We start from the raw sequence: 12,056 nt of genomic DNA, 5'->3' as shown, positions 1-12,056 counted from the left end.
GAAACTGGAAGAAAGACACCATGAGGAAGACCGAGAGACAGATGGCTGAAAGGAGTAGAGGAAAGCATCGAGAAGAAGAGAGAAGACTGGACCAAGGTGAAGACGCAGAGATGGTGGCGAGACAGAAGATGATGGAGAGGCCTATGTTCCATACAGACTCGGCCAGAGGCTGGAAACTGCCCAAGATGATGATGATGGATTACTATGCTTTCGGCACAGTATGGGCAGGGATAGATTTTTTGGGATCTTGCAAGCTTTGCATTTTGAAAAAACCAGAACCCAGTGAACCTATACATGCTGACAGGCTGCACAAATTCAACCCTTGTTAGACATTTCTCACAGGACTTATGTTACCTACCAAATTCTTAATACAAGATGAAACCTTGGTTCTGTGGAGAGCTAGATTCATGTTCCAACAATACGTAAAAAACAACACTCACCCTTATGGAATTAAATTTTATATGTTGAATCAGTCATCTGGGTTAGTTCTGGGATTTACATATACAGGTGACTCTGATCAAGAGGTTATTGGAAGAGGACATGCTGTTCAGTTGTCCATAAATTAATGGATTGAAGCCTGGGGGATGGACATTCATTATTTATGAATAATTTCTATAATAGTGTCAAACTCATACAAGAACATCTTCAAAGGAACACATATGTTACAGGAACCCTCTGGAAAAACTGTAGATATTTATAATGAAGAGTGAATTTGTGTACTCAAATGGAAAGACAAAAGAGAAGTAATGATGATCAGCTTGGAGTCTTTTGAGAAAATGGTTGATACCATGATGCATCAAGGCATTATATGTCATAAACCTGAGATAGTTCTGAAGTACAATGAACGAATGGGTAGTGTCGACCATTTCGATCAAGTGGTGGTGTATTACCCGATCCAAAGAAATAGTCTTAAATGGATGAAAAAACTCAGAAGAAATTTTCTCCACACAGACCTACATAATATATATGCAATAAATAATAAAAAATAGTCAAACAAGTCTTTTAAGACTTTTGTAATTCAGAATACAATACCTATTTCCCAGACACCAACAATAAGTCACGCTTCAAAGATAACTGGGTTCAAAGGACACTCTGATCATTTCCAAACAGAATTTGGGAAGGCTGAAGAGACAAACAGGTGCCAAGTTTGTCTAGATAATATGTAAAGACAGGAAACTTCCAATGATTGTCCTGTCTCCACAGATATATTAGCATTATGCATAACAACCTGTTTTCAGTATTCTCATAAATATGTGACACTTTAATATTTTATGTGAGAGTTTTAAAAAATGTAGGATATACATATATATTTATTTAGATTTGATTATGACTCAGATTATAATTTTTGAAATGTGAACTTTTTAATTAATCAAAATCCTAATTTCAAGTTCTAAAACTGCCTCGACAGTAACTTTTAATTCATAAATTTGTACATTTCAATTGGGCTATGTATTTTTGATGAAGAGTCAAACATAAAGTCTTATTACACAATCCCACAACGCAGGTCAAAATTCCCGTTACGGACAGCGAGTGTGCGGGCATGTTCTCAGTCATTGAGAAGGGGTAGGGGAAGCATGCCGGTATGCCCTACATCACACGCTATGGATTGGATGATGATGATGATGATGATGATATTTGATTTGTGGGGCACTCAACTGCAAGGTTATCAGCACCCATACAAATTCCCAATCTTTACACAGTCCAGACTCGCTACTTTCACGAATGACGATGAAATGATGCGGACAACACAAACACCCAGTCTCTGCTGGGGATTGGAGGAATGTGCCAGAGCACTCCTCGTACTGAACAGGTTAACAGCTACTTTTCTCTGAAAACTTCTTTTCCATGGCCCTAACATTCCTTTTGAAACTGCTTTTCCAATATCTGCATTGTAAGGTACTGAAATGTGGGGTTAGTATAGTTTAAATCTTATGGACCTGCATTCAATGGCATATCTTCCTTACCACAAAAGTATCTTCTGGCAATGCGAACTTGCTCTCTAACATATCCTTAAATTCTACCAACCTCCTGGACTTAGCCAGTGTTAACACTACCACATTTTTTTCCTCACAGTAGAATTGCATTAGCTAATCTCATCTCTCTCTCTCTCTCTCTCTCTCTCTCTCTCTCCCTCCCTCCCTCCCTCCCTCCCTCTCCCTCTTCTTCATCACCCAATCTTTTCCCACTTTCCTCCAAATTATTAATTGATTATTCACTTCACTTCTCATTTCTCTCCCACTTTCACCTGTCTTTACATGTCACTCTGTTCTGTTACCTCTGAACTTAAGCTGGTGCAGCTGACTTCCGACTTCCCCCTTCACCTTTGCCTCTGCCTGTCCACACAACAGGTGTTTTACTTCCATCATCAGGGGTCTGAGTGACCTGCCCCTCTTATTCAACCTTCCTCACCTTAACCTCATATCAGCCATTTGGACTTTGGTTTGGAAACTGCAACTGTTTATGATGATAAAAGATGAATTAAAATAATTATCTGTGTCAGTCACTTTTTATTTTCTCCCACACAATGCTTTTCGGGCCTTATGCATTTGTTTTCAGGTAGACCAGTGGATTACATTATGATTTGTTTGCTGGATGAAGTTGGTTGTCTCTTTTGAGCTTCATTTAATTATAAATGAGACATAATCAGCACTTGTTAATGTAATATGGCACTAGGATTAGAAATTTTAAACAATAGCAAAGGCATTTACAATATACTCCAGCAGAAAGAAATTTAAGTTGTCACAAACATACATTTCCATCCCTAGATGGTGCCCAACATGAAACCACAATGTGAACTGTCCAGAGATAGTACAGAAGCGTAAATATAATGCCATGTAAGTCAAATAGCATTCATTACCAGCTTACATTGCAAATCAAAGATACACGTAACAAATATTTAAGTGTTCAACTCTGCAACCTTTTGCTTAAGAATATCACCATTGGAAAAAATAAATATATGAAAAATAGAAAACTGTATGTGTCAGACAAGGATGCCCCCCAACCTTCGTAATTATTTCACATGTTCCCTGAGGAAGGTATTCAGATTCTGAATACACTGAAAAGAGGGAAGGCTGTGACAGTTACATGGAACTGAAACAACCAGCCAATGACAGAAGACTGTGGCTCCATCAACAAGGCATCATCATTTAGAATATGTATGTATATCAGCTCATATATTGTGTCTTGTCGGCAACTTATAGCTCCATCGTTACTTCACCATCTTCCCAGGTGCAGCAGGTGTGTCTGGGTCACGATGCAGTTGTTCTCAGATTCCAAAAGACCACTGAATCTATGAATACTTGAATCTAACAACCTATATTAACTGAGAAAGATTGTGAGTGCCAAGTGGCTACGATAAGCAGTGGAACCTAGAGCTTGTAATTTGTACATGAGACAGTGTTCAAAAAGTGCAGCAATTTTGTGCTACATCTACATCACATGCGTCAGCAGCAACAACAAAAAATCAAGTATATTTAACTGAGAGTGACTGATCTTGATTACGCCGCATTCACTCTGCTATGTTGTGGCTACACTGACATCCATTATGAGGTGTCAAAGAGAGGGATAACACTCTCGTTTCAAAACTACTTTAAAGGAAAAATTGTAAACATAATATGAGTAAAAGCTTGCAATAAGTAAATTCTGGCACATAGTGACAAGTGATTTTAGAAGTAAACTACAATCACCCATTTGCTACACCGTGCCATTTCTCTAAGTATGTCATGTTAAAAGGAAGCAAACCTAAACTCACCACATAGACGAGGTGTTGAGAGGCAGATAGGTACCCCTTTCTTTCAAAACCCTAAGTATGTCATGTTAAAAGGAAGCAAACCTAAACTCACCACATAGACGAGGTGTTGAGAGGCAGATAGGTACCCCTTTCTTTCAAAAGAAGACTGATTGATTGACTGACTGAGAGGGTTTATGGGACCAAATGGTGAAGTCATCACTTCCATAATTCCTAAGTTAGTCACAGAAGAAAGAGGTTCCGCTAAAAGTGGACAAATCCAGTCAGAGGAGTCAAATTATAAAATAATGAAGTTAAAACACACACACAGTAAAAGTCATAAAAGGTAAGACCAAATCTAAAAACTGGGAAAAAAGGGCAGTCTTTCCATGGGAGAGTGGTCATGGGGTCCCAGACCGATAAGACAAGCAGAGAGGCCCCAACCACAACCACCCTGCCCCTGCTCCAAGAATAAAGTAAAACCTTATACCTGGAAATAAAAACCACTTTCACAGAGGAAACTGAGGACCAGTTCAATCATCCGTGAATCGTCTGCTAATATTAAATGTAAGGAATCGGGAAGGCTATACTTAGCACTAACGGCCAAAAGAAGAGGACATTCCACCAATTTGTGGGATACTGTCAGTGTGGCTCCACAACCACATTGTGGGGGTGATTCTTTACATAGGAGGAAGCAATGGGAGAGGTTGGTATGACCAATGCATAGACGGCATAAAATAAGACAGTTCAATACTATTAACCTTGTCAGATGTGGAAACATGCACGTGTCCTCTGCCATCTCCACGCACTGAGGCCCAACTGCTGTAAATGGCAATCTCGGCTGGGTTGGGTAATGAGTGTACAGAAGGGGTGAGCGCAGGAAGAAGAGGTGAGCGCAGGAAGAACGACAGGCAGCAGGGTAGGGGGTGAGGGAAGATGCTGTACTGCTACGTGTGAACAGGGACGTGGCAGGAGCAGGATGGTGGAATGCTAGGTGCAGCATTGGGAGGCATTTTGTGCTGGGGGAGGGGGGAGAGGGGGGGGGGCAGGGAGACCAGCAGAGAGAGGGGGAGGACAATGTAAGTGTGCTGGGGGGGGGGGGGATAGTCGGTTTGTATGAGGTCGGACTAGGAGTAGGGAACGGGAGGAGACAACAATGTGAGAAATGAGGAGATGGAGGACAGGGACAAGCAAAGTTTGAGTCCATGATCGAAGGATATGTTGTAAGGCGAGTTTCCACGTGTAAAATTCAGAGTAGCTGGTGTCTGTGGGAAAATCCAGATGTGCAGGCTGTGAAGCAATCATTAAAATCAAGTACATCTTGTTGCTCAGTAACTGAGTGATTCAGCTATCTCTTGTTCACAGTTTGGTGGTGTCCACTCATGAGGACAGACAGCTTGTTGGCATCACATCCACACAGAATACTGCCCAGTGGTCGCAGATAATTTAGTCAACCCACAACTTCAGTAGGTTAGTAGGGAGAGTGAGTAAGATATTTCTCATTTCAGGATGCAGCAAAAGGTAGTCGAAACCCTGACTGAGGACATGATTTAGTTGTTCCAGTCCTGAGTGCCCACTGACATACAGGGAGGTGTTTCCCTTTTAGGGCCAGTCAGTCTGTGTATGGGGGGGGGGGGGGGGGGGGGGGAGATAGGTAACTGGAGAGATGAGGTATGATATTTCTGTGAAACAGGTAATTTTTGTCTGGGAAGGCCTCAGAAAGAGCCATGGAATATTTGGACAGGGACTGCTCGTCACTGCCAATGTGAAAGCCCAGGAACTATGCTGTACAGAAGGGTCATCTTGGTGTGAGATGGGTGACAACTGTCAAAGAGCAGGTACTATTGATGGCCGGTAGGTACGATGCGATGGAGGCACTCGTGCAGCCATCCATGGGCTGGTGGTCAACAATGAAGAAGGTAGCTTGTGGGACTGAGGAGGGAAGAAGATATTGAGGTTCTGGAGGAATGTGTCTAGGATGTCCTCAGCCTTGATCCAGATTATGAAAATGCCATCAATGAATCTGAACAAGGTGAAGTATTTGAGATTCTGATTGGTTACAAAGGATCCCTAAGATAGGTTGACACAGGATGGTGCCATGCAGATGACTGTACATAGATTTTCCACTGTTTGACAGTAGAACAGACAGATGAAACAGAGCAACAGTCAGCTTGCAGGGCAATGCTACAGCTCAAGGTAAAGGCTCTCATACGTATGGAGCTGTTAGACAGAAGTTGGGTTTTGTCTGCCCATAATGCACTACAAGGTATCTAAGAAAAATACTCAATCACTAGAAAAATACTCAATCACTCAGGTGTATCAAAAGAGGTTTGTTGCCAAAGTAACAGCCTAGTAAAACAATGTCCAGAACTGCTGGAAATGTGTATGCAAGCATTTTTCACATCTCTGTGTTTTGGTTACCACAATTATTTATCTGAAGAGAAGCTTCAATCAAAAACTTTAACTTATTTTTTCATCTGTTGTTCTTATTTTGTCATGGCAGTAACAAAATTCAGGGTGACTGTAAGAGCTGTCACCGCCACAGCTCAAGAAATTTTCAGAATGACCAAGGCAGGCTGCTGAGTAACTCAGACCCAGGTAGCAACATAAATCTGAGGCACTGAGCACAAGCAATAAGATTAAGGGATTACAAATCTGTCCTCAACACAGGGTCTAGCAATGGAAAGGTTAACAACAAAAGACTAAACAAATAAATAAATAAATAAATGAAGACAGGTCACCACTAACCTACAGATGGTCCGACTCAGAAGTGGACACAAAAATACTAAAAAGTCTAAAATAATATATATATATATATATATATATATATATATATATATATATATATATATATATATATATATATATATATATATATATAGTTATAATAGAGGGAAACATTCCACGTAGGAAAAATATATCTAAAAAAAAAAAGATGATGTGACTTACCAAATGAAAGTGCTGGCAGGTCGACAGACACACAAACGAACACAAACATACACACAAAATTCAAGCTTTCGCAACAAACTGTTGCCTCATCAGGAAAGAGGGAAGGAGAGGGAAAGACGAAAGGATGTGGGTTTTAAGGGAGAGGGTAAGGAGTCATTCCAATCCCGGGAGCGGAAAGACTTACCTTAGGGGGAAAAAAGGACGGGTATACACTCGCACACACACACATATCCAGACACAAGCAGACATATTTAAAGACAAAGAGTTTGGGCAGAGATGTCAGTCGAGGCAGAAGTGCAGAGGCAAAGATGTTGTTGAATGACAGGTGAGGTATGAGTGGCGGCAACTTGAAATTAGCGGAGATTGAGGCCTGGTGGATAACGGGAAGAGAGGATATATTGAAGAGCAAGTTCTCATCTCCAGAGTTCGGATAGGTTGGTGTTAGTGGGAAGTATCCAGATAACCCGGACGGTGTAACACTGCGCCAAGATGTGCTGGCCGTGCACCAAGGCATGTTTAGCCACAGGGTGATCCTCATTACCAACAAACACTGTCTGCCTGTGTCCATTCATGTGAATGGACAGTTTGTTGCTGGTCATTCCCACATAGAATGCATCACAGTGTAGGCAGGTCAGTTGGTAGATCACGTGGGTGCTTTCACACGTGGCTCTGCCTTTGATCGTGTACACCTTCCGGGTTACAGGACTGGAGTAGGTGGTGGTGGGAGGGTGCATGGGACAGGTTTTACCCGGGGGCGGTTACAAGGGTAGGAGCCAGAGGGTAGGGAAGGTGGTTTGGGGATTTCATAGGGATGAACTAAGAGGTTACGAAGGTTAGGTGGACGGCGGAAAGACACTCTTGGTGGAGTGGGGAGGATTTCATGAAGGATGGATCTCATTTCAGGGCAGGATTTGAGGAAGTCGTATCCCTGCTGGAGAGCCACATTCAGAATCTGATCCAGTCCCGGAAAGTATCCTGTCACAAGTGGGGCACTTTTGTGGTTCTTCTGTGGGAGGTTCTGGGTTTGAGAGGATGAGGAAGTGGCTCTGGCTAGTTGCTTCTGTACCAGGTCGGGAGGGTAGTTGCGGGATGCGAAAGCTGTTGTCAGGTTGTTGGTGTAAAGCTTCAGGGATTCCGGACTGGAGCAGATTCGTTTGCCACGAAGACCTAGGCTGTAGGGAAGGGACCGTTTGATGTGGAATGGATGGCAGCTGTCGTAATGGAGGTACTGTTGCTTGTTGGTGGGTTTGATGTGGACGGACGTGTGAAGCTGGCCATTGGACAGGTGGAGGTCAACATCAAGGAAAGTGGCATGGGATTTGGAGTAGGACCAGGTGAATCTGATGGAACCAAAGGAGTTGAGGTTGGAGAGGAAATTCTGGAGTTCTTCTTCACTGTGAGTCCAGATCATGAAGATATCATCAATAAATCTGTACCAAACTTTGGGTTGGCAGGCTTGGGTAACCAAGAAGGCTTCCTCTAAGCGACCCATGAATAAGTTGGCGTATGAGGGGGCCATCCTGGTACCCATGGCTGTTCCCTTTAATTGTTGGTATGTCTGGCCTTCAAAAGTGAAGAAGTTGTGGGTCAGGATGAAGCTGGCTAAGGTAATGAGGAAAGAGGTTTTAGGTAGGGTGGCAGGTGATCGGCGTGAAAGGAAGTGCTCCATCGCAGCGAGGCCCTGGACGTGCGGGATATTTGTGTATAAGGAAGTGGCATCAATGGTTACAAGGATGGTTTCCGGGGGTAACGGATTGGGTAAGGATTCCAGGCGTTCGAGGAAGTGGTTGGTGTCTTTGATGAAGGATAGGAGACTGCATGTAATGGGTTGAAGGTGTTGATCTACGTAGGCGGAGATACGTTCGGTGGGGGCTTGGTAACCAGCTACAATGGGGCGGCCGGGATGATTGGGTTTGTGAATTTTAGGAAGAAGGTAGAAGGTAGGGGTGCGGGGTGTCGGTGGGGTCAGGAGGTTGATGGAGTCAGGTGAAAGGTTTTGTAGGGGGCCTACGGTTCTGAGGATTCCTTGAAGCTCTGCCTGGACATCAGGAATGGTATTACCTTGGCAAACTTTGTATGTGGTGTTGTCTGAAAGCTGACGCAGTACCTCAGCCACATACTCCCGACGATCAAGTACCACGGTCGTGGAACCCTTGTCCGCTGGAAGGATGACGATGGACTGGTCAGCCTTCAGATCACGGATAGCCTGGGCTTCAGCAGTGGTGATGTTGGGAGTAGGATTAAGGTTTTTTAAGAAGGATTGAGAGGCAAGGCTGGAAGTCAGAAATTCCTGGAAGGTTTGGAGAGGGTGATTTTGAGGAAGAGGATATATTTTTCCCACGTGGAATGTTTCCTCTATTAATATATATACACCTGGAAATTGAAATAAGAACACCGTGAATTCATTGTCCCAGGAAGGGGAAACTTTATTGACACATTCCTGGGGTCAGATACATCACATGATCACACTGACAGAACCACAGGCACATAGACACAGGCAACAGAGCATGCACAATGTCGGCACTAGTACAGTGTATATCCACCTTTCGCAGCAATGCAGGCTGCTATTCTCCCATGGAGACGATCGTAGAGATGCTGGATGTAGTGCCATTTCCACCTGGCGCCTCAGTTGGACCAGCATTCGTGCTGGACGTGCAGACCGCGTGAGACGACGCTTCATCCAGTCCCAAACATGCTCAATGGGGGACAGATCCGGAGATCTTGCTGGCCAGGGTAGTTGACTTACACCTTCTAGAGCACGTTGGGTGGCACAGGATACATGCGGACGTGCATTGTCCTGTTGGAACAGCAAGTTCCCTTGCCGGTCTAGGAATGGTAGAACGATGGGTTCGATGACGGTTTGGATGTACCGTGCACTATTCAGTGTCCCCTCGACGATCACCAGTGGTGTACGGCCAGTGTAGGAGATCGCTCCCCACACCATGATGCCGGGTGTTGGCCCTGTGTGCCTCGGTCGTATGCAGTCCTGATTGTGGCGCTCACCTGCACGGCGCCAAACACGCATACGACCATCATTGGCACCAAGGCAGAAGCGACTCTCATCGCTGAAGACGACACGTCTCCATTCGTCCCTCCATTCACGCCTGTCGCGACACCACTGGAGGCGGGCTGCACGATGTTGGGGCGTGAGCGGAAGACGGCCTAACGGTGTGCGGGACCGTAGCCCAGCTTCATGGAGACGGTTGCGAATGGTCCTCGCCGATACCCCAGGAGCAACAGTGTCCCTAATTTGCTGGGAAGTGGCGGTGCGGTCCCCTACGGCACTGCGTAGGATCCTACGGTCTTGGCGTGCATCCGTGCGTCGCTGCGGTCCGGTCCCAGGTCGACGGGCACGTACACCTTCCGCCGACCACTGGCGACAACATCGATGTACTGTGGAGACCTCACGCCCCACGTGTTGAGCAATTCGGCGGTACGTCCACCCGGCCTCCCGCATGCCCACTATACGCCCTCGCTCAAAGTCCGTCAACTGCACATACGGTTCACGTCCACGCTGTTGCGGCATGCTACCAGTGTTAAAGACTGCGATGGAGCTCCGTATGCCACGGCAAACTGGCTGACATTGACAGCGGCGGTGCACAAATGCTGCGCAGCTAGCGCCATTCGACGGCCAACACCGCGGTTCCTGGTGTGTCCGCTGTGCCGTGCGTGTGATCATTGCTTGTACAGCCCTCTCGCAGTGTCCGGAGCAAGTATGGTGGGTCTGACACACCGGTGTCAATGTGTTCTTTTTTCCATTTCCAGGAGTGTATATATATAAAAACAAAGATGATGTGACTTACCAAACGAAAGCGCTGGCATGTCGATAGACACACAAACAAACACAAACATACACACAAAATTCAAGCTTTCGCAACAAACTGTTGCCTCGTCAGGAAAGAGGGAAGGAGAGGGAAAGATGAAAGGATGTGGGTTTTAAGGGAGAGGGTAAGGAGTCATTCCAGTCCCGGGAGCGGAAAGACTTACCTTAGGGGGAAAAAAGGACGGGTATACACTCGCACACACACACATATCCATCCACACATATACAGACACACGTTTGGTAAGTCACATCATCTTTGTTTTTAGATATGTTTTTCCTACGTGGAATTTTTCCCTCTATTATAACCACACACACGGCTTTTGTAGAATAGGCTCCTATCCAAACAAAATTTTACAAACACATTCTTAATTATGCAGGCTTGATTTCTGTATGCTTTCAACAATGCTCACCATGGGAACCTTTGGAAGGTGACAGCCCACGAGTACGTAAGACCTCAGTATCTCTGCCTCTTCGCTTGATTGGAGAAAGAGACGGTGCAGTTGGCAAAGAAGGTAATGCTGGTCTCGGAGCTGGAGCGCTGGGGACTGTCTCTTCCAGGACATGTACAAACACATTTAGCACTCGTGTTACATGTATCAACAACTGTTCACTCATCACTGCCAACTGAAAAGATGAAAGCCATTTACACATCGGCACATCTATGATTAAATAGCAGATAGTAAATATAACATGTTGCCCAGAAGGCTACATTTGCACAAAATGAGACAGATAGGAGCATCACTGAAGTTACTGGTGTTGTAGCAGCATATTTTTAAGGTAAACACAGAGTCCAAGTTAATATATTAAAATACATTAACACAACTGGAAAAAAATATTACTCTGAAATCTGCAAAGAAAGAAAACAAGTTGAAGCAAACCCATCACACCAAAATACAGGGTGTTCCATTTATCTGATGACCACCTGCCTAGGGTATTGCAGGCCAGCCATGGAAGCCGCACCCGTCGGTCGAATGAATCCCATGGGACTGCACAGCGGCCCCCTTTTATTTGAGGGTTTTCAGCCTGAAGGCCATACAGGAAACATTCCTTGTCAGTTGGTGTCATTTGAGCAGTGAGACAGGTATCAAGAGTGTAACGGTGAAGTCTGCGAACGCAACAATGGCAAGAGCGAATTATTCAAGTGCATAACGAGTGTTTATTTACAATTCATATGTGTGTACAGAGTCCACTCGTACTGTTCAGAGATTTTTTGAACAGAAGTTTCTAGGTGTTTGAGTTCCAAGGTATGATGCAGTTCACAAATTAGTGAATAAATTTTGTGAAATGAGAAGTGTTCAAGACAAGAAGTGTAAAAGACGACATACACTGCTTACAGCAACTCATCTCAATGACACTGCATACCACCTGGAAAATTCCTCTAGAAAGTCTCTCAGACGTCTCCCACAGCAAACACAAATATCATGCAATTCTGTAAAAAAAGTGGTGCTAACCTGCTTCGGCTAAGGCCCTATAAAGTATCAGTAGTACAAGAACTTCGACCTGGTAATCCTGCACACAAGGTTAAGTTCTGCGAATGGGTTTTAAAACAAGTGGATG

The 12,056-nt window shown here is 44.4% G+C and overlaps 1 protein-coding gene across 1 annotated transcript in view; it reads right to left on the bottom strand.

Annotated features, from left to right (window-relative positions):
• The window catches only part of LOC126229606 (huntingtin-like), a 549,560-nt gene that overhangs the window by 341,210 nt on the left and 196,294 nt on the right, over positions 1–12,056 (bottom strand). The window contains exon 18 of the mRNA XM_049942347.1: positions 10,910–11,123. Coding sequence (XP_049798304.1) covers positions 10,910–11,123 — 214 coding nt within the window. The remainder of the gene's footprint in view (positions 1–10,909; positions 11,124–12,056) is intronic.

The sequence above is a fragment of the Schistocerca nitens genome, unplaced genomic scaffold, assembly GCF_023898315.1.
Source record: "Schistocerca nitens isolate TAMUIC-IGC-003100 unplaced genomic scaffold, iqSchNite1.1 HiC_scaffold_376, whole genome shotgun sequence".
Taxonomy (NCBI): domain Eukaryota; kingdom Metazoa; phylum Arthropoda; class Insecta; order Orthoptera; family Acrididae; genus Schistocerca; species Schistocerca nitens.
Note: the sequence above shows the minus strand (reverse complement) of the source record. Positions and strands in the feature narration are given on the sequence as shown.